The sequence below is a fragment of the Macaca fascicularis genome, chromosome 19, assembly GCF_037993035.2.
Source record: "Macaca fascicularis isolate 582-1 chromosome 19, T2T-MFA8v1.1".
In the NCBI taxonomy this organism is placed as follows: Eukaryota; Metazoa; Chordata; class Mammalia; order Primates; family Cercopithecidae; genus Macaca; species Macaca fascicularis.
The window spans coordinates 65844175-65867529 of record NC_088393.1 but is presented as its reverse complement, the minus strand read 5'-3'; the positions used below and the strand labels follow the sequence as shown (position 1 = coordinate 65867529).

The window sequence follows — 23355 nt, the reverse complement described above, 5'->3', positions numbered from 1 at the left end:
AATGAGGTCACGAGGGTAGAATCTTTTTGAATGAAATCAGTGCTCTTATAAGAGGAGACAGGAGAGCTCTCAGGAGCTCCTGCTTCCTGCTCTGCCCTGTGAAGGCACACTGAGAAGGTGGCCATCTGCAAACCAGGAAGAGGACTCTCACCAGAACCAATCATACTGACACGCTGATTTTGGATCTCCTAGCCTCCAGAACTGAGAGAAATAGATTTCTGTTGTTTAAGCCACCCAGTGTATTTGTTGTAGCAGCCTGAACTAAGACACGATCCTTTGCCCATTTCTAAAAGTTGGGTTTTTGTGTTTTTATTATTGAATTGTAAGAGTTTTCTATATTCTAGATACACATATATAAATCTTTTCTCCCATTTGATGGGTTGTGTTTTCACTTTCTTGGTGGTGTTTTCTCCCGGCCCGCGGGATAGTCGAAGCAGGCCCTGGAGGAGGGGGTGGGAATTTGGGGAACAAGAGATACGAGAAATGGAGACAAGACAGTGCTCTGATCAAGTCTCTTTTAATGGCGGTAATGCAGTGCCTTATATACACTTGGAGGGAAAGGGGTTGGGCCAGAGGCGGAGATGATCTCATCGCAAAAGGCGTGACCAAGTAGGTATTGGTTTCTCTGGTCGAACGTCATGTTGCACCTGCGCTGTCAGGTAGTAATTTTCGCGGGCGCGGGAAAAATGGGTGAAGAAGAAGCAGGAAGAGCGCCATCTTTTATGAGGTATTAATACAGGGAAAAAAGGCAGATCTAGGGAGAAGGCGTGGGGTGGAAATGAATAGAGCTCAGGCGTTCCCAGTCGTCAGCTATCATTCGCTATGGCCGGGGCGCACAGCTCCGGACAGGTCCCCCTTTTAATTATTTTATGATGAGAAAACGACCCCTCGGGAACTGCGCCTGTCTTAGGTTGGGTCAACTCATCCCCACCTTCTAGGCCCGTCATGGGATAAGGCAGCAGCAAAGGCGGCCCTCCTGTCTTAGGCTCCGATGGAGATAGTGTCCTCTTACCCGTCATTGACTGTCCAGTTCAGCACACAGGGGAGGTGGTCTTATTAAGGCAAATAAGACTCACCATTTTCAGTCATCTCAAGGCGATGATAATGGACCTGTATAGGTTTGGCCTGGAAGGCCTCGATTTGTTGTCTGACGAATGCCATAAGCTTATTAAAGATTATAGGCCCGAGAGTGAGAAAGAGTAGAAGAGTAGGTAAAGGACCAAGAAATGGCAGGAGATAGGGGAGAAGTCCATCGAGTCCAGTCCACAAGGGATTAGCGACCAGACCTTTTCTGCGCTCTTCTAGTTCTTCCTGTAAAGTCTTTATCTTATCTCTGACGATTCCGGATTTGTTGGCATAAAAACAGCACTTTTCATTTCCATGAGTGGTCTGGCATTAGGTAAGCTGTCTTGCCCGAGCAAGTCACCTGGGTGATTCTGTCTGACGGAGGTTCAGATACCTGTCCCCCTCTGCAATCACAAGGCTGGCCGTATTGTTTTCGTAATAATTCTCTTGCCTTACGAGGGTCACCAAAACCTGCATAGACTGTCACTATGTTATATAGAGCGATTATTCTCCAAAGGAATCTCATGTTAGGCTTCATTTTCTGAAAAACAAAAAGGAAAGAACTTCTCAGGGAGATTTATCTTCCCTGGACTGACAATGGTTATGATTTATTTGTCTTACCAATCTTTCAGGCAGCCATCTGGCTGCATCATTTTTTTGTGAGAAGATGCATACTGAACCTCTTCCCCAAATTAAAACTGGATCGGGGCCATGCCATGAATTATCAAGTGGATCTTTCCATTTTACCATTGCAAACTGTTTTTGAGATTCAGGATGCCAGAAACGATCGGCAGCCGATTTTCCATGACTGTCCAAATTTTTAAAAATTAAGGATAAACAGGGCATGATTGAGTATGTTTCTAGGGGTACCCTTCACGGGGTACCAGCTCCCCCCTTTTAATTTTGTGATAACAGTTTTTAAAGACAGATGAGCTCTTTCTACTATACCTTGTCCTTGGGGATTGTAGGGAATACCTGTGGTATGTTTAATTTGTAGGGTATTACAGAATTGTAAAAAGGTTTTGGCTATATAACCAGGGCCATTGTCTGTTTTGATTTGTTTGGGTATTCCTAAAATAGAAAAGCAATGTAATAAATGAGCTATGACATGTTTGGTGGCCTCTCCTGTTTGGAGAGTTGCAATAATGAATCCACTATAGGTGTCTATGCATACATGGATATATTTTAGCTGACCGAATTCTAAGTGGTGAGTAACGTCCATTTGCCAAATTTCGTTGGGGATGAGTCCTCGGGGGTTAACTCCTAGATAGGGAACAGGTAAATACGTTATGCAGTTGGCGCATTGTTTAACTATTTGTCGAGCTTGTTCTCTGGTAAGTTTAAACATGAGTCTTAAGGTTTGGGCGTTTAAATGATGCAAGGCATGTGCTTTTTGTGCTTGTTGTAAATTGTCTGTAGTGACTGTGGCTATGATTTTTGTTGCCGCGTCAGCTGTTGCGTTACCTTGTGTTAAAGGTCCCGGTAATCCTGAATGTGCTCTAATATGCCCAAGAAAAAAGGGAGTAGTCCTTTTTCGAATAAGTTGTTGACATTGTAAAAATAGGTCAGCTGTGTCTGAAATATGTTTAATTTGAGGCACAGTCTCTAAGAGGGGTATTGAATGAGCCAGGTAGGTGCTGTCTGTATAAATGTTAAGTGGCTGACAAGGAAAAGCTGATAGTGCTGCAATTATAGCTTGCAATTCGACCAGCTGAGCTGATGTATAAGCGGTCTGGAATTCAACGACTACATTATTGTAGGTGTAAGCGGCAAGTCCTGTGGAAGATCCATCAGTGAAAATTAATAATGCGTCATTGAGAGGTTCTTTACTGGTAATATGGGGAAACACAAACGCATGAAGTTTGCAAAATTGAATGAGTTTGTTAGGTGGGTAATGGTTGTCAATTGAGCCAGTATAAGAAGCGCAAGCAATTGGCCAGGCTTCCGTATTTTGTAATAGCCAATGAATGTGTGATTGAGTGTAGGGCTGTATAATGGTAGAGGGTTCTATTCCAAAGTATTTTCTACTGTTTTCTCTTCCCAAGATAATTAGATCAGCTATGGCATCATAATAAGGCAACAAAACCTTTTTAGGGGAGGAGGGCAGGTGTACCCACATAATGGGATTGTTCTGCCAAAATAGGCCAGTAGGGGTTATTGTTGTGTTAAAAATAAGGAATATTAATGGCTGAGAATAATCAATACTGGTAACAAATTGTGTTACAATGGCATGTTCTACCTGTTGGAGTGCCATTAATGCTTCTTTAGTAATGGACCTAGGAGATTTTGGATTAGAGTCTCCTTTTAATATATCGAAAAGAGGTTTTAACTCTCCTGTAGTGAGTTTTAAGTACGGCCGAAGCCAATTTATGTCTCCCAGTAATTTTTGGAAATCATTTAAAGTTTTTAAATGATCACGACGTATAACGGCCTTTTGATTAATAATTTTGGGTCCATTAATTTGAAAACCAAGATAGGTGTATGGATCTTGTAATTGTACCTTTTCTGGGGCTATTTGTAGTCCAGCTGCTGCTAACTCTTGTTTGAGTTGAGCAAAGCACTGTAAGACTTGTTCGCCAATTTCTCCTGCTATTAAAATATCATCCATATAATGTATAATATACATTTGTGCCCACGTTTTTCTGACTGGCTCTATAGCGGCAGCTACATATTTTTGACACAAGGTAGGACTATTAGCCATACCCTGAGGTAAGACTTTCCATTGATAGCGTTTCATTGGTTGTTTAAAATTTGTAGATGGAAGACTAAAGGCAAATCTTTTCTGGTCAGCAGGGTGAAGGGGAATTGTAAAAAAGCAATCTTTAAGGTCAATAATGATTTTAAAATATTTTTGAGGAATCGCAACCGGTGAAGGTAATCCTGGTTGTAAGGCACCCATAAGGATCATAGTGATATTTACTGCTCTTAAATCTTGCAAGAGCCTCCATCTACCAGACTTCTTTCTAATAACAAAAATAGGTGTATTCCAAGGAGAATTACTCTCTACAATATGTCCTGCTATCAGCTGTTCCTGCACTAACTGTTGAGCAGCACTTAGTTTATCATTGAGTAAAGGCCACTGATCAACCCAAACGGGCTCATCTGACTTCCAAGTAATGGGGTCAGCGCACCTTTGGGGTGCAGGTATGTCAGTGGCCTGAGCTAAAAATTTCCAAACCCCTTTTTATCAAGTTGTCCTGAAACCAATAGAGGCTGTGGGATACCGTTTTCTCCTTTTCCAAGACCCTTACCAGGGGTGTATCCTTGAGTTAACATTTGTGCAGTAACTACCTCATTTGGACTACACATTATAATTTTCATTTGAGAGAGCAGATCTCGCCCCCAAAGGTTAACAGGTAGGTAAGGGATGACAAATGGCTTAATAAGGCCTGAATTGTTTTCTTTATCTGTCCATGTTAGGTATTTAGAACTTTGTTTAGGATTACTGCTTTGTCCAATTCCTCTCAAGTGAGTTAAAGTCTCTGTAGTAGGCCAATGAGAGGGCCAATCCTCCTGCTTAATGATCGTTACATCAGCCCCTGTGTCTATTAGTCCAGTGAATGCCTTCCCGTCCAACCATAAGGTTAGAGAGGGTTTTTTATTTGTAATTGGTTGCACCCAATATATATCTGATGATCCGAAACCTTTTATATCTCTATTAGAATATTGAATATTATTATCTGTTTTAACCAAAGGTAGCAGGATTAACTGAGCTATTCTAACTCCTTGAGGGACAGTAATAATATTATCAATAGCTCTAGCCATAATTTTAATTTCTCCTTCATAATCATTATCGATAACTCCAGGGAGGACTTGTAAGCCTCTCATGGTGACACTACTTCTTCCTAAAAGTAGCCCAAAAGTGTTAGGTGGTAAGGGTCCATATATTCCGGTACTTAAGGTTTGCGGTCCCATTTCAGGTGTTAATACTGTGTGAGAAGTGGAACTGAGGTCCAATCCTGCACTTCCTGGGGTTGCTCTACTGTTTTGAAATGGATTGCTGTTGCTGGCTGGAACAAAGCTGACTGCCCCATATGCTTGTTTCGGGGCCTGGGGCTGGCCCCTCATCCCGTTTCCCTGCCTGGGGGATAAAGGATTTCCTTTACTGTCAATTTTAGATTTACATTCGTTTGCCCAGTGCCTTCCTCTTTTACACCTTGGGCAAAGGCCTGGGATTTTTGCTTCTGGACTCTTATTTTGGTTTTCACAGCAATCTTTTGCAAAGTGTCCCCTTTTACCGCATCTAAAACATCCCCCTTTATCTTTACCTTTGTTAATGAGGAAGTCTCTTACTGTTTGGCCTCTAAAAGCGGCGGCCATTGCTAGGCCTTGTTGATATGAGGGCCCAATATCTGAACAAAGGCGAATGTATCCTGTTAAATCTGTTTTCTTTCGATAGGGTCTGATTGCCGCTTGGCAGGCGGGGTTAGCATTTTCATAAGCCAACTGTTTAACATAATCTACACCCGTTTCTGCATTTCCAAAGATTCCACCTGCCGTGGTCATAAGTCTATGCACAAAGTCTGAAAATGGCTCATCAGGTCCTTGTTTAACCGCTGTGAGCGAGGCCCCTGGATCTCCTTTAATGGGAAGTTTTCTCCAGGCTTTTGTAGCAGCAGCCTGGATTTGTGAGAACAATCCAGGATCATATTGCATTTGAACCTGAGTGTCCACATAATTACCTGAACCAGTTAACATATCAAAATCCCAACCATTTCCTGCCTGTTGATTTCTTTTAGCTGTATCTCTACAATTTTCAAAGAACTCTGACTTCCAAATTAAGTGGTCTCCCCCAGAAAGGACTGCCCTAAGGTATTCCAGTCTGTAGGAGTGAGCCAATTCTCAGCTACAGATTCCACTATAGCAAGAGTATATGGAGCAGTAGCCCCATACTGAGAGGCAGCAATTTTCAACTCTTTTATAATAGTAAAATCAAATCCAGTATGATGCCTCCAAGCCTGTCCCTGCTCATCTATGGTTTCAGTGACCGGAAAAACATCTTTGGGGGAGGAGTCTTCTCTATGTCGGCTAGCAACTAACCCCCCTCTTAGAACATGTTGTCCAGGCCACTGAGGTGGGCGCAAGGAACCCTCCATAGCGTCTGAGTTAGGTACTTTTTCATTTCCTGTTTTTAGCTTTTGGAGCCTAATTATCAACGATTGATGTAACTCTTCAAGTTTAATTTGTTCTTCTAGTTGAGCAATTTTTTGTTTTAATTCTTCTTTGGGATCTATTGCTGCCATAACAATGGGCGCAGAAGCCTCATTATGTGTTTTATTATATGGAGGCAGGTATGAAATAAAGGGAGGCAAATCAGGGCTGTGATATTTAGCCGCCTCTTCCTCCAAATCATCCCAATTTATATCCGATTGATTAGGCTTATTAATTTCCTCCTCTTTTTCAAGCATCTGTAAAATTGGGTATTTTTTTGGTTTGTTTTCGCGTGGCATTTCTTTATCTGTTACAGAAGGAGACTTGATTTCCTCATGATCACTTTCGAGGGAAATGAGATCCTCCTCCGTATCTTGCGGAGGCTTTGCAAGGTTAGAACAAGAGCTCACCTTTAAAATATGCTCTGTCTGAGCGACCGCAGCCATGACTTGCGGATCGACCTCCTTCCTATCTATTAAATCTCTAATGAGGTTCCAATAAGAGAAAACGGTCACAGGAATTTTTTCTGGCCCAAAAGTATTATAATAGTCCTGAAGACAATCCCCTACTCTACGCCATATTTTGATATCAATAGTTCCTTCCTGTGGGAACCAAGGGCAAGTATCTTTTACAAAATCAAAAAATTTAAACAAGTCATTACCTTTAACCTTTACTCCTCGTATCTTTAAAGCCTCTTTTAATTGTCCTACATATATTTGATGCTGGCTTAATTCTTGTCCCATTTCGGATGCCTCACTTACCTTCGATCCTGACGCGGCAGGTTCCCGCGGTGATCAGTTTAATTCCTTTTGTCTTTGTTAGCGGTCAACCATCCTTTGGCGTCCTCTTCCTCACAGTGTCCCTCGTTTCCAGGTCCCTGTTCGGGCGCCACGTCTCCCGGCCCGCGGGATAGTCGAAGCAGGCCCTGGAGGAGGGGGTGGGAATTTGGGGAACAAGAGATACGAGAAATGGAGACAAGACAGTGCTCTGATCAAGTCTCTTTTAATGGCGGTAATGCAGTGCCTTATATACACTTGGAGGGAAAGGGGTTGGGCCAGAGGCGGAGATGATCTCATCGCAAAAGGCGTGACCAAGTAGGTATTGGTTTCTCTGGTCGAACGTCATGTTGCACCTGCGCTGTCAGGTAGTAATTTTCGCGGGCGCGGGAAAAATGGGTGAAGAAGAAGCAGGAAGAGCGCCATCTTTTATGAAGTATTAATACAGGGAAAAAAGGCAGATCTAGGGAGAAGGCGTGGGGTGGAAATGAATAGAGCTCAGGCGTTCCCAATCGTCAGCTATCATTCGCTATGGCCGGGGCGCGCAGCTCCGGACAGTGTTTAAGTTTTGTTTCAACAAAGGAAGTATCTGTTATTGATGAAATGGACATGCCTTTTGTTCCTCAAGGTGAGTTAGCCTCCCTACCCCCAAGAGAGACATAATCGAAGTCTTGGCTGGTGTCTTACCAAGGCATTGCTGTATTTTTATTTATAAGAGAATATTTTATGTGTCTGAAAAATTTCCATAAATGATACCACCCTGTATATGTCTGATTTATCTTATCTTTTATTTCCTTTCTTTTTTTTTAAATTTTGAGACACAGTCTTGCTCTATCTCCTGGTCTGGAATGTAGTGGCACAATCTTGGCTCACTGCGACCTCCACCTCCTGGGTTTAAGCAATTCTCGTGTCTCAGCCTCCTGAGTAGCTGGGATTACAGATGTGTACCACCATGCCCAGCTAATTTCTGTATATTTACTGGAGATGGGGTTTCACCATGTCAGCCAGGCTGTTCTTAAACTCCTGGCCTCATGTGATCAGCCTGCCTCAGCCTCCCAAAGTGCTGGGATTACAGGCGTGAGCCACCGCGCCCGGCCTGTTTTATTTCTTTTAACTGTACATGTGCATCCTCGCTTCACAAACCTTCAGGGAGGTGCTTTCAAGTCTCTTGTTTTCACAGGATGGCCACAGACCATGCCAGACCCCAGTCTATGCAGAAGGTTCAGAACAGGAAGCATGTCATGTGGCAGGGCAGCTTCAGGAGCCCTTTCCACAGGAGAGGTCCTTGCAGCACCCAGGGGTGACAGCTGGGAGCATGGTCCTCCTGACTGGCTGACCCCTGCACATCACTGCCGAATGCTGTGCACATAGCAAGTGTCCAAGGTCTTGGCCTGGACTTGAAAGTAAATGATTCTGATGTTTCCTGTTTTCTGATGTTTAAGGTGTGATGTTCACATTAATTCCCTGTGACCCTAATTGTGAAGAATTTTCCTTAGGAGTCTGAGGTTTCCTTAAAGTACTTTTTGAATTTATTGAGTTAAAGGATCCATTACTTGAATCTGAGAGTATTTTGATCATGTGTCTTGGTGAGATTTTCTTATATTACTTTCTGAATGTATTGGGATAAGGTGTAAGGGAGCTGTCTTCTACTTTAATCTGGTAATATGGGGAATTAATAGATGTTCCAGTGTTTCCTAGTCCTTACATTCCTAGGATAAATCCAACGTTGCCATTTTGCTAACCTTCCACTGTTAGTTAAACCTCCGTCTGACAATTAATATCACTTAGTTGTTCATTTTTGCTTTTTAAAACATTTTATTTATTTATCGAGACAGGATCTTGCTCTGTCACCTAGGCTGGAGTTCACTGCAACCTCTGACCCCCAGGCTCAAGCAATCGTCCCACCTCAGCTTCCCAAGTAGCTGGGACCGCAGCACATACCAGCACGCCCAGCTTTTTTTTTTTTTTTTTTTTTTTTGTATTTTTTGCAGAGATGGGGTCTCGCTATGTTGCCCAGGGTGGTCTCAAACTCCTGACCTCAAGCAGTTCACCTGCCTCAGCCTCCCAAAGTGTTGGGATTACAGGTATGAGCTACCATGTCTGGCCTTTTTCTTGCTGTTTTTTAATGGCGTCTTTCATTAGTCTTTTCAAATGACAGACTTGGTTTTCTTCATGTTCTCAACTGGTTTCTTGTTTTTAGTTTCCATAATTTCTGCTGCAATTTTTTTTTTTCCCCGAGACAGAGTCTTGCTCTGTCAGCCAGGCTGGAGTGCAGTGCTAGGATCTCGGCTCACTGCAACCTCCGCCTCCTGGGTTCAAGTGGTTCTCCTGTCTCAGCCTCCTGCGTAGCTGGGACTACAGGCGCCCACCACCACGCCCGGCTAATTTTTATGTTTTTTTGTAGAGACGGGGTATCATCTTGTTGATCAGGCTGGTCTCGAATGCCTGACCTCAGGTGATCCACCCGCCTCAGCCTCCCAGAGTGCTGGGATTATAGGCGTGAGCTGCCGCTCCCAGCCTCTGCTGTGATTTTTGTTAATACTTTCTTTCCACCTCCCATTGGTTTAGTCCATAGTTCTGTCCCATAAGTTGTAAATTGAACAGTGAGGTCACTAGTCTTCCGTCTTCTTTTCTTTTAGTCAATTATAATCAAGTTAATGATGAGCCCTAAAAGTACAAATACATAAAAAGTCCCATTTTTTACATGTTTAAACTGTTTTTTTATCATCTGTACTTACAAGGTGTTGAAGGTGGGACTTACTCCTGAATCTTCTTTCTAGTGGTGGAATAAGGTACATGTTGTTCTGGAGTGTCTCTCACTTTGACTTTATGGCTTGTCCAATGAGTTTACAAGCAGTAGATTGTTTATTGTTGGGGGATCATCAGTCATACAGTGAAGCCAACAAGACCATTCTGAGGGCACTATGCATTACCCACATCCCAGAATGTGTTATTGCCATTCATTTCAACACCATGACTGTTGACTTGCTGCCATCTGAAGCTTCAGGACCCACAGTACTTCATCTTTAGTCCTTTTTTTTTTTTTTTTTTTTTTTTTCTTTTTCTTTTTTTGGAGAGAGGTCTTACTCTGTCACCCAGGCTGGAGTGCAGTGATGCGATCAGGACTCACTGCAGCTTTGAACTCCTGAACTTCTGGGCCCAAGTGATATTCCTGCCTCAGCTTCCCCACTACCTAGGACTAAAGGCCAGTGACACTACCACACCCAGCTAATTTTTTTTTTTCTTTCATAGAGACACAGTCTTACTATGATCATCAGGCTGGTTTCAAACTCCTGGCCTCAAGTGATCTTCCTACCTCAGCCTCTAAAAGTTCTGGGATTACAGATGTGAGCCACCATGCCTGACCGAGCCTTCTTTTTAAAATACAGGCATTAAAGACCAGCATTTTCAGTCTAGGAACTGTTAGCTGCATTCTGCATTCTCATTTGCCACGTGTTTTGAGATGTGCTGTTTTCTTTTTTTTTTTTTTTTTTTTTTTTGAGAGGGAGTCTCGCTTTGTCGCCCAGGCTGGAGTGCGGTGGCGCCATCTCGGCTCACTGCAAGCTCCGCCTCCTGGGTTCATGCCATTCTCCTGCCTCAGCTTCCAAGTAGCTGGGACTACAGGTGCCCGCTACCGCGCCCAGCTAATTTTTTTTGTATTTTTAGTAGAGACGGGGTTTCACCGTGTTAGCCAGGATGGTCTCGATCTCCTGACCTCGTGATCCACCCGCCTCGGCCTCCCAAAGTGCTGGGATTACAGGCGTGAGCCACCGCGCCCGGCGAGATGTGCTGTTTTCATCATTGTGTAGTTGTAGGTGTTTTCTTTTTCTTTTTTTTTTTTTTTTTGAGACGGAGTCTTGCTCTGTCACCCAGACTGGAGTCAGTGGCACAATCTCAGCTCACTGTAACCTCTGCCTCCCAGGTTCAAGCGATTCTCCTGCCGCAGCCTCGCGAGTAGCTGGGACTACAGGTGCATGCCATCACGCCTGGCTAATTTTTGTATTTTTAGTAGAGATGGGGTTTTACTATATTGGCCAGGCTGATCTTGAACTCCTGACCTCGTGATCCACCTGCCTCTGCCCCGCAAAGTGCTGAGATTACAAGGCATGAGCCACTGCGCCTGCCCTGTTCTAGGTGTTTTCTAATTTCTGTCAATTTTTTTCTTTGATCTGTCAATTACTGAGAAACAAGTTTTTATTTTTCCAAATAAATAGGGGTTTGCTTTACTTGTTGTTTTCTTGTATTTGGTTTTCTTTCTGTTACTGGCTTTTAACTTGCTGCCTTGAAGTCAAGAGGCTGTAGTCTGGGCTTTGCTGAACTTTTTCTTTGACCTGGTCAGTGTTCGCAAATGTTCCACTTGTGCTTAGAAAGCATTTTATTCTAATTGGTACGTAGATTTTCATCCAGCTGTGTGATCAGATTGGCTAACTACATTCTGGCCTGCATAACTCTTTTCTGTTCTTCTGAGTTTTCATTTCTAAAAGAGGTTCATTAAAACCTCCCACCTGCCAGGTGCAATGGCTTATGCCTATAATCCCAGCACTTTGGGGGGCCGAGGCAGGCGGATCATGTGAGGCCAGTAGTTTGAGACCAGCCTGGTCAACATGATGTTAACCCCTCTCTACTAAAAATACAAAAATTAGCCAGGCGTGGTGGTGGGCACCAGTAATCCCAGCTCCTCGGGAGGCTGAGGCAGGAGAATTGATTGAACCTGGGAGGTAAGGTAGAGGTTGCAATGAGCCGAGCTCACGCCACTGCACTCTAGCCTCGGTGACAAGAGTGAGACTCCGTCTCAAAAAAAAAAAAAAAATTAGGCCGGGCATGGTGGCTCACGCCTGTAATCCTAGCACTTTGGGAGGCCGAGACAGGCGGATCACGAGGTCAGGAGATCGAGACCATCCTGGCTAACACGGTGAAACCCCATCTCCACTAAAAATACAAAAAATTAGCCGGGCATGGTGGCGGGCGCCTGTAGTCCCAGCTACTCGGGAGGCTAAGGCAGGAGAATGGCGTGAACCCGGGAGGCAGAGGTTGCAGTGAGCCGAGATTGCGCCACTGCACTCCAGCTTGGGCAACAGAGCGAGACTCCGTCTCAAAAAAAAAAAAAAAAATTAAATAAATAAAACCTCCCGCTATGGCTGGTTGCAGTGGCATGTGCCTGTAGTCCCAGCTACTCATGAAGCTGAGACAGGAGGATAACTTGTGCTCTGGTGTTTGAGGCTAGCCTGGGCAACATACTGAGACCCCCATTATAAAAATTAAACAGTTACATTAAAACATTTTTTAAAATTTAAATACAATCTGAAGTATTTGATCAGGAAAAAAACTCAAAAAACAGATAAATAAAATTTCCCACTATGCTTTGATTTGCTATTTTCTTCCTACAAACCTGCCTGGCTTTGCTGCATATTTTTTTGTTGTTGTTTGTTTTTGTTTGTGTTTTGAGTCGGAGTCTCGCTCTGCTGCCCAGGCTGGAGTTCAGTGGCTCGATCTTGGCTCACTGCAACCTCTGCCTCCCAGGTTCAAGCAATTCTCCTGCCTCAACATCCTGAGTAGCTGGGATCACAGGCATGTGCCACCTTGCCTGGCTAATTTTTGTGTTTTTGTAGAGACAGGGTTTCACCATGTTGGCCAGGCTGATCTTGAACTCTGACTTCAAGTGATCATCCGCCTGCCTCAGCCTACCAAAGTGCTGGGATTACAGGTGTGAGCCACCGCACCTGGCCTGCTCTGTGTTTTGAGGCACATTGTTACTGGTACATTGCCCTGTGATCGTTACTTCAAATTTTTCTTTGATTTGTAAAGAGCCATAAAACCCGTCTTCGGTTGGCATTGACCTGTCCCATCCTTTCGCTTTTGGCTTTTATGTCCTTTTGCTTTAGGGATGCCTGTTACAAACATGTTTTTTATTTTATTTATTTATTTTTTTGAGACGGAGTCTCGCTCTGTTGCCCAGGCTGGAGTGCAGTGGCCAGATCTCAGCTCACTGCAAGCTCCGCCTCCCGGGTTTACACCATTCTCCTGCCTCAGCCTCCCGAGTAGCTGGGACTACAGGCGCCTACCACCTCGCCCAGCTAGTTTTTTGTATTTTTTAGTGGAGACAGGGTTTCACCGTGTTAGCCAGTATGGTCTCGATCTCCTGACCTCGTGATCCACCTGTCTCGGCCTCCCAAAGTGCTGGGATTACAGGCTTGAGCCACCGCGCCCGGCCACAAACATGTTTTTTAATACAGTCTAATGCAGTCTTTATCTTACCTATCAAGGCCATTTATGTTTATTGTAATTGCTGATACCTTACTTTATACTTTCTATTTAGCCTGTCCTTTTTGTGCTGTTTTTTACCCCGTGCCAGCTTTCTGGATTGATCGTGTTTTTTATTTGTTTGTTTTTGTTTTTAATTCTGACCCCTACAATGTTTTTCAACTTCAGTACTATGGACATTTGGGGCTGGATCATTTTGTGTTGTGGAAGGCCATCCTGTGCATTATAGGATATTTAGTAGCATCCCTGGCCCCTGGGAACATCTGCCCCCTAGTCAGACTGACAACCAAAGTCATCTCCAAACATTGCCAAGTATCTTCTGGAAGTAGAATCATCCCTGGTTAAAAACCACTGCTTTGTGGGCTTAGAAGTTTTATACTACATTTATTCTTTTATTTCTGACATGAGCAGGTCTGACATGAATCATGAAAAACCTGAGGACTTCAGAACACTTGATTTTGTTGCCGCATTCCCACCTCATTGGCCGCTGTTGTCCAGTATATTAGTCTATTCCATTAATTCTAAGTCATGATTTCTGCATTTCATATGGTCATCACTGGATTTGATTTAAATATACATTAATCAATTTTTTTTTTTAAGGAGATGACATCTCACTATGTTGCCCAGACTAGTGGTAAATGCCTGGGCTCAAGTGATCCCCCACCTTGACCTCCCGAAGTGCTGGGATTACAGGTGTGTGAGTCACCACACCCAGCCCACATTCATCATATTCATCAATTCCTTTGTTTTTCCTTCCTTTGTTCTTGGGATTTTTTTGAAGACCAACATTTTCTAATTCCTCTGACTAGTATCCTTGGAAATGAACTCTGCTTTTGCTTTTCTGAATTTTTTTTTTTTTTTTTTTTTTGAAACAGAGTCTCACTCTGTTGTCCAGGCTGGAGTGAATCATAGCTTACTGCAGCCTCAATCCCCAGAGCTCAAGCAGTTCTCCTGCCTCAACCTCCCAAGTAGCTGGGACTAACAGGCACATGCCACTATACCCGGCTAATTTTTGTATCTTTTGTAGAGATGGGGTGTCACCATGTTGCCCAGGCTGGTCTCAGACTCTTGGGCTCAAGTGACCCATCCACTTTGGCCTACCAAAGTGTTGAGATTACAGGCATGAGCCACCACACCCAGCCTCTGAAACAGTCTTTATCTCACCCTTACTCTTGAATGATAGTGTGATTGATAGATTTTTCCTTCAGCACTTTGAAAGTAGCCTTCTATTACCTTTGGTTTTCCAGTTTTTCTGCTAAGTGATCTGTTGTAATAATTTTTGTCAGTCACTGGTGGTTTGTCTTCTCCCTGCTTGCCTTTAAAACCACCTATCGGCTGGACGTGGTAGCTCACGCCTGTAATCCCAGCACTTTGGGAGGTCGAGACGGGCAGATCACAAGATCAGGAGATCCGAGACCATCCTGGCTACTAACATGGTGAAACCCTGTCTCTACTAAAAGTACAAAAAATTAGCAGCTAATTTTTGTATTTTTAGTAAAGATGGGGTTTCACCTTGTTAGCCAGGATGGTCTCAATCTCCTGACCTCGTGATACACCCGCCTCGGCCTCCCAAAGTGCTAGGATTACAGGTGTGAGCCACCACGCCTGGCCAGTGTTTTCACGACATTTCTATTTTCCCTTCATGTAGTACATCTTTGATTACTTTGCCCATTTTTTTCTTTTTTTGTACTGTTCTCTAAGAATCCTCTATAGCTCTTCGGCAGTAATTCTTTCTGCATTTAAATCTTATTTTCTCTCTATCTGCCACTTGCATTTTGTCTCTTATTGTGTCTTTTTTTTTTTTTTTTTTTTTTTTTTTGAGACAGAGTCTTGCTCTGTTGTTGCCCAGGCTGGAGTGCAGTGGCGCAGTCTCGGCTCATTGCAAGATCCGCCTCCCGGGTTCACGCCATTTTCCTGCCTCAGCCTCCTGAGTAGCTGGGGCTACAGGCGGCCACCACCACGCCCGGCTAGTTTTTTGTATTTTTTAGTAGAGACGGGGTTCACCTTTTTAGCCAGGATGGTCTGGATCTCCTGACCTCGTGATCCACCCACCTCGGCCTCCCAGAGTGCTGGGATTACAGGCGTGAGCCACCGTGCCCAGCCTTATTGTGTCTTTTATTGGACGGAAAATTTGAATGCTGATATCAGACTTGTTATTCCTTGTCTGTTTTTTATTTTTTGGTTTTTGTTTTTTGTTTTTAAGACACGGTCTCTTTTGCCCAATCTGGAATGCAGTGGCACAATTACAGCTCACTGCAACCTCAGCCTTCTGTGTGGGCTCAAGTGGTAACTCCCACCTCAGCCTCCCAGAGTGCTAGGATTACAGGCATGACCCCCAATGCTTGACCATATGGTTTTTTGGTTAAGCTTTGTTGATCAAAGTCTGTCACACTTATGGCGGCATACTGCATCATTTAAACTTTGACTTTCTGTTGCAGCCGGTATCATTCTGAAATTTAAATACATGCACACACATATATATACACATATACAAGTATATATATTTAAATTGCCTAGAATGTAGATACATATGTATGTGTGTATTCTGAGGCAAGGGTCTATTTTCATTTTACCTTTAGAAAGAAGGCTGGGCACAGTGGCTTATGCCTGTATTTGCAGCATTTTGGGAGGCCGAGGTGGGATAATTGCTTGAAGTTTTTGTGATTGAGGCTTCAGTGAACCAAGATTACACCACTACACTTCAGCCTGGATGACAGAGCAAGACCCCATCCCACCGAATGAATGAACGAATGAATGAATGGACAACCATTTGTCTTAATAGTGTGAAGTCTGGGCCGGGCGCAGTGGCTCAAGCCTGTAATCCCAGCACTTTGGGAGGCCGAGACGGGCGGATCACGAGGTCAGGAGATGGAGACCATCCTGGCTAACACGGTGAAACCCCGTCTCTAGTAAAAAATACAAAAAACTAGCCGGGCGAGGTGGCGGGCGCCTGTAGTCCCAGCTACTCGGGAGGCTGAGGCAGGAGAATGGCGTGAACCCGGGAGGCGGAGCTTGCAGTGAGCTGAGATCCGGCCACTGCACTCCAGCCTGGGTGACAGAGTGAGACTCCGTCTCAAAAAAAAAAAAAAAAAAAAAAAATGGCCAAGCGCGGTGGCTCACGCCTGTAATCCCAGCATTTTGGGAGGCCGAGGCGGGTGGATCACAAGGTCAGGAGATCGAGACCATGGTGAAACCCCGTCTCTACTAAAAATAGAAAAAATTAGCCGGGCGTGGTGGCGGGCGCCTGTGGTCCCAGCTACTCGGGAAGCTGAGGCAGGAGAATGGCGGGAACCCGGGAGGCGGAGCTTGCAGTGAGCCGAGATTGCGCCACTGCACTCCAGCCTGGGTGACAGACCGAGACTCCGTCTCAAAAAAAAAAAAAAAAAAAAAAAAGTATTGTGAAGTCTGAGTGGACAAAGGATGGTGACAGGAAGATTGATATGCATGAAGACACATGCAGCCATTTACAGAATGCCCTTCATCCCCTAGCCTTGGAGACTGCTTCATACATGATCCAGTTGTTTTTTGTTTGTTTTTGTTTGTTTGTTTTTGAGATGGAGTCTCACTCTGTCACCTCACCTCCCTGGTGATCCACCTCCCTCAGCCTCCCAGAGTGCTGGGATTACAGGCGTGAGTAACCGCACCTGGCTGACATGATCCATTTTTTATAACAACCCTGCAGGGCAGTCATTGACAGTTTTTGTTTTGTTTTGTTTTGTTTTTTGAGATGGAGTCTCACTCTGTCGCCCAGGCTGGAGTGTAGTGGTACGACCTCAGCTCACTGCAACCTCCGCCTACCAGGTTGAAGCAATTCTTCTGCCTCAGCCTGCAGAGTAGCTGGAACTACAGGCATGTGCCTCCATGCCTGGCTAATTTTTTTGTATTTTTAGTAGAGACGGTGTTTCACCATGTTGGTCAGGCTGGTCTCGAACTCCTGACCTCAAATGATCCACCTGCCTCGGCTTCCCAAAATGCTGGGATTACAGGCGTGAACCACTGTGCCCAACTAGGTCATTGACAGTTCTAAGACTTAGACCCAGAACTTTTAGGTCACCAAGCCTGTGCTTTGTCCTATCCATGAATGCAGAACTCTGATCACAGAGCTGGGGTGAGAACTGCTACTTCAGTGCTGTTGTAAGCTCATTGTGAAGTCAGAGCTTTGGAAATGTGTATTGATGGGCAGTGTATGACAGGGACAAGAATGCAGTTGCTGGGATGGAATTCTAGGGGGAGCAGGGATGCTTGGCCTCTGGTCTCCCACATCTCAAACTAATCCTTTTGGTGATGATTTATCCCCAGGACCCTTCCTCCTGCCCGCTCTCTAGGAAGATGAAAATGCTACATGGCTCTTTTGAAATGTGTTCTTGGTTCCATTCCTTGGCTATCATTTTACCTCTTCCATGTATACATTTGAATTTAAAAGAGAAAACAAGTAAAAAAAAAATCTTCACACCTAGCCCATCATCATTGTCTGTTTCTCTTACAGATAGAGCTTCATGTACCTAAGCCTGCATTTTTCTTTTTGCAGTTTGGGATATGAGATTGAAAATGACAACTCGGAATATTCCTGAGAGAGAAGTACCCTGTGATGTAGAAATGGAAGGATTCACAAGGGAAGCTCCCTGCTTGTCCATTTTAGGTGATGGTTGGGACTGTGAGAACCAGGAGGGAGACTTGAGTCAATCAGCTTTAACTCTGGAGAAACCAGGGACTCAGGAAGCAATTTGTGAATATCCTGGTTTTGGGGAGCATTTGATTGTAAGCTCAGACCTTCCACCATCTCAGAGAGTTCTGGCAACCAATGGTTTCCATGCACATGACTCAAATGTTGGTGGTCTGGATTGTGACCCTGCCTTACCCAGCTGTCCTAAAAGTTATGCAGCTAAGAGAACTGGTGGCAGTGATGCCTGTGGAAAAACCTTCAACCATTCCATGGAAGTTATTCATGGAAGAAATCCAGTGAGAGAGAAGCCCTACAAATATCCTGAAAGTGTTAAGTCTTTTAATCATTTTACCTCTCTTGGTCATCAAAAAATAACGAAAAGAGGCAAGAAACTGTATGAAGGTAAGAATTTTGAGGACATCTTGACCCTGAGCTCATCGCTTAATGAAAACCAGAGAAATCTCCCTGGAGAGAAACAGTATAGATGTACTGAATGTGGCAAATGCTTCAAACGGAACTCTTCTCTTGTTTTGCATCACCGAACTCACACCGGAGAGAAGCCTTATACTTGTAATGAGTGTGGAAAGTCCTTCTCCAAGAACTACAACCTGATTGTGCATCAAAGGATCCACACAGGAGAGAAGCCCTATAAATGTAGTAAGTGTGGGAAAGCTTTCAGTGATGGGTCAGCTCTGACGCAGCACCAGAGAATTCACACAGGCGAGAAACCTTACGAATGCCTGGAATGTGGAAAAACCTTCAACCGAAATTCATCCTTAATTTTGCACCAAAGAACTCATACAGGGGAAAAACCATACAGATGTAACGAGTGCGGAAAACCCTTCACGGACATCTCCCACCTTACAGTGCATCTCAGAATCCACACCGGTGAGAAGCCCTATGAGTGTAGCAAATGTGGAAAGGCTTTCCGGGACGGCTCGTACCTCACCCAGCACGAGAGGACTCACACTGGAGAAAAGCCCTTTGAGTGTGCAGAGTGTGGGAAATCCTTCAACAGAAACTCTCACCTCATTGTGCATCAAAAGATCCATTCTGGGGAGAAACCCTATGAATGTAAAGAATGTGGCAAGACTTTCATCGAGAGTGCATACCTCATCCGGCACCAGAGGATTCATACTGGCGAGAAGCCCTATGGCTGCAACCAGTGTCAGAAACTTTTCAGGAATATCGCTGGCCTCATTAGGCACCAGAGGACTCATACTGGTGAGAAGCCCTATGAGTGTAATCAGTGTGGCAAAGCCTTCAGGGACAGCTCCTGTCTGACCAAGCACCAGAGAATTCACACTAAGGAAACCCCGTATCAGTGTCCAGAATGTGGGAAGTCCTTCAAGCAGAACTCTCACCTGGCAGTACATCAGAGACTCCATAGCAGGGAGGGTCCCAGCCAGTGTCCTCAGTGTGGAAAAACGTTCCGAAAGAGCTCATCCCTTGTTCGACATCAAAGAGCACACCTAGGAGAGCAACCCATGGAAACATAATAGTTTGGGGCCACATGAGTCTTCCAGTTAGCGCTCATGCCTGTGTTTAGGAGGCGTGTCTTACATCTGACTCCTCTCTGGTCAGTAGAAAAGAATCCTTTAAGCTAACCAGTGAATTGATGAATGTGAGACATTGCTGAGCCACACTGTTAAGTCTGCTCATTGGGGAACTCAGGAGACACCTTAGGATGGTAGTAAATGCAGAAAAGTCTTTGGGGATGATTTAGTCTGTACCAGACAGGACAGCACACACACTGGAATGAAACGTGCAAACATGGGGGTGACACTTCCTACAGAGAGAGCCTGTGAATGCATTCAGAACATGATTGGAATGAAGAGCCCTGTAGTAGGGAGTTTCCACCTTGTACATAAGCAAACACTGAATCAACTTTTTTTTTTTTTTTTTTCCAGATGGAGTCTAGCTGTGTCACGCAGGATGAAGTGCAGTGGCATGATCTCCACTCACAGCAACCTCTGCCTCCCAGGTTCAAGCAGTTCTCCTGCCTCAGCCTCCCAAGTGGCTAGGATTACAGGTGCCTGCCACTATGCCTGGCTAATTTTTTGTATATTTAGTAGAGACAGGGTTTCACTATGTTGGCCAGGCTGGTCTTGAACTCCTGACCTCATGATCCGCCCACCTCAGCCTCCCAAAGCACTGGGATTACAGGCGTGAGACACGGTGCCCGGCCTGAATCAGCCTTTTTAAGTGTAATCAGAAAGAGAGGCTTTGGCAGGGGCTCTTACTCTGTTTTCTGTATCAACAAAGGTGTACAATGAGAGAGTCCACACAGTGCTGTACCATACACTGCCACAGAATGTGTGAGATTTTCCTGTTTAAATGTATGTCTGCATTATACTTCTGCAATAATGCTGAGGACTTGTTGCAGGAGGGTAAACTAGGTGAATAAATTACCTGTGAATGAACAATGAAGTCGTTCCTCTTAAGACTGAAACAAGCAGGCCGGGTGTGGTGGCTCATGCCTGTGATCCCAGCACTTTGGGAGGCGGAGGCGGCTGGATCACGAGGTTAGGAGTTGAAGACCAGCCTGGCCAGCGTAGTGAAACCCCATCTCTACCAAAAATACAGAAAATTAGCTGGGCATAGTGGTGTGTGCCTGTAATCCCAGCTACTTGGGAAGCTGAGGCAGGAGAATTGCTTGAACCTGGGAGGCGGAGGTTGCAGTGAGCTAAGCGCACCACTACACTCCAGCCTGGGTGACAGAGCGAGACTCCATCTCAAGAGAGAAAAAAAAAGACTGAAACAAGCTTTTGCTAAGATGGAAAGCACTGCTTCCAACAGATGTGGTTTGTTGCTTTAGTTGTTGAAGCAAAAATACTGACTTGTTATGTTTTTGTTATCACCCCACCACTACCTCCATGGTTGTTCATTTAGGATGCTTCTGATTCAGCCACTGTAAACCATTATAAAGGTTTTATTGCCATGTTGAAAATGTTTATAATATGGCAAAAAGGGGCATAACATAAAAGATTTACTATTATTACAGCCATGTAAAGATATGTGCACATATGGATGTGGGTTGAAAGTGGATGATGAGAAATAAAATGTGGTTTTCTTTGGGGACTGGAATTTTGTATCATGTTTTTTCTCTGTTACAGATACTTGTTGGCATAATAATTTGGTAATAAATTAAAAAGTGAAGCCAAAAGGAGGTTAATTTGGGGTTTCTCTGGACCTTTAGTAGTAAGGACTGGATCAGGGCAACAGGGAAGCTTAAGTGTGGATGGAGGGGCATTGGGCAGTAGTGTCTCTGGAATTGGCATCCCAAAGCCCAGGGCATGAGAATAACTTCCTTCTTTGGGACTTGGGTTATAAGGGGGTGTCAGTGTAGAAGAGAGAGTGAGTCTCAGAGAATGGAGAACAGGAAGCCTGTAGGAAAATTTGGGATGACTTTGGAGTGGCCCTTCTGAGGCAGTGCAGTGCTGGCCGAGTAAAAGCCAGTCAGTGTGGCTGACACAGCCTTGAAGCCCCATGAGGGGATCCCCTTGGGATTTTGCCTCTAGACAATTTCCTCTCCTGGGGGAAGGGACAGGTGTGATGATAGTGAAGATTAGTGATGAGTCAGTCCAGGACTGGTGTCTGCCAGGCCCATTGTATTAGCTGGATCAAGGTTCATGTGTGTGTGACGTGGCGTCTCCATGGTGCTGGTATTCTGAGGTCTGGGCCCTCAGGCCAGTCAGTGCTTCAAGCACCCATGCCTCCTTCCATGTGTGTCTTCTCTTTTGTCCGATATCAGCTGTGGCCTCCATGGCACTTGCTCTCTCCTATGAGGCAGCCAACCTTGGTAGGCCTCTGTTAGCTGTGTCATGGGGAGGGTGGGCAGCCAGTCCTGAGAGAGGAATGAGTAGGTAGGTAATGGAGGCATAGAGTGGAGAAGGGAAGAGTGGCCCTGAAAGAGCATTTGGAGAAATAAAGGCCCCCACACACATTCGGATATGGTGATCTCATGGTGAGACGTGCGTGAGCACGGAGGACCAGCAGGGACCCTGGTTGAACCCTCTGGAGTCAGGATGGGGTGGTGCTGTGTCCCAGGGTGTGCTGATGGATGAAAGGGGACCAGGCTGACTTGTGTTCTCCAGAGAGTTGCATTTAAGTATAGCCAACCTACAGAAAAGTGCACTGCAGACTCTCCTTGACCCAACTTAAATCAGGATCCCCTGAGCCCTCTGACCTTGGGCTTCTCCCTTTCCTTGTAGGATCCAGGGAAGATGTTTGAATGGGCACAGTGGCTCACACCTGTAATTTCACCACTTTGGGAGGCTGACGCAGGAGGATTGCTTGAGCCTAGGAGTTCAAGACCAGCCTGGGCAACATAGCAAGACCCTCATCTCTGCAAATAATAATGTAAAAATTAGCCAGGTGTGATGGCATGTGCCTTAAGTTACAGCTTCTCAGGAGGGAGAGTCAGGAAGAAGGCAGAAGAATCTCTTAAGCCTGGGAGTTGGAGGCTACAGTGAGCTGTGATCACACCGCGGTACTGTGGACTGGATAATGGAGTAAGACCCTGTCTCAAAACAGAATCTGATATGGTTTGGCTCTGTGTCCCCACCCAAATCTCATGTCGAATTGTAATTCCCACTGTTAGGGGAGGGACCTGGTAGGAGATGAATGGATCATGGGGGCAGATTTCCTCCTTGCTGTTCTCATGATAGTGAGTTCCCATGAGACCTGCTTGTTTAAACGTGTGTAGCACTTCCTTCTTCATTCACCCTCTTTCCTGCTCTGCCATGGTAAGACATGCTTACTTCTTCACCTTCTGCCATGATTGTAAGTTTCCTGAGGCCTCCCAGCCATGCTTCATGTACAGCCTGTGGAATTGTGAGTCAATAAAACCTATTTTCTTCATAAATTACCCAGTCTTAGGTAGTTCCTTACAGCAGTGTGAGAATGGACTAATACAGAAAGTTGGTAACAGGAGTGGGGCACTGCTATAAAGATACCTGAAGCTACTTTGGAGTTGGGTAATGGGCAGAGGTTGGAACAGTTTGAAGGAATCAGAAGAAGACAGGAAGTTGAGGGAAAGTGTGGAACCTCCTAGAGACTTAAATGGTTGTGACCAAAATGCTAATAATATGGACAGGGAAGTCTGGGCTGCAGTAGTCTCGGATGGAGATGAGGAACTTATTGGTAACTGGAGTAAAGGTCACTCTCACTGTGCTTTAGCAAAAAGACTGGCAGCATTGTGCTCCTGCTCTAGAGATCTGTAAGAGACAGAACTTGAGTTTGAGAGATTGTTTAGTGTCTGGCAGAATAAATTTCTAAGCAGCACAGTGTTGGAGAGGTCACCTGGCTGCTTCTAAAAGTCTGCGCTCAATTGCATAATCAAAGAAATGACCTAAAACTATAACTTATATTAACTGGAAGCAGAGCATGAACATTTGAAAATTTGCTGCCCATTTTCCGGCAGGAATCAAAGGCTGC

General features: G+C 44.8%; 1 protein-coding gene across 41 annotated transcripts in view; it reads left to right on the top strand.

Annotated features, from left to right (window-relative positions):
* Positions 1–22783, top strand: part of ZNF329 (zinc finger protein 329) — a 42364-nt gene extending 19581 nt beyond the window's left edge. For 6 of the 41 annotated variants that reach the window (XR_012428054.1, XR_012428047.1, XR_012428053.1 and 3 more), the window contains 2 exons: positions 17782–19495; positions 22131–22783. Coding sequence is in view for 23 of the 41 variants with exons in the window: in XM_065536020.2 (XP_065392092.1) it covers positions 8986–9076; positions 17782–19415 (1725 nt within the window). In the remaining 18 variants the exon portion in view is untranslated. Of the gene's footprint in view, positions 1–8983; positions 9077–17739; positions 20343–22130 lie in introns of those variants that run through there. The other 35 variants (XM_005590568.5, XM_045378723.3, XM_045378726.3 and 32 more) reach the window with 18 other exon arrangements.
* Positions 22784–23355: the final 572 nt, after the last annotated feature.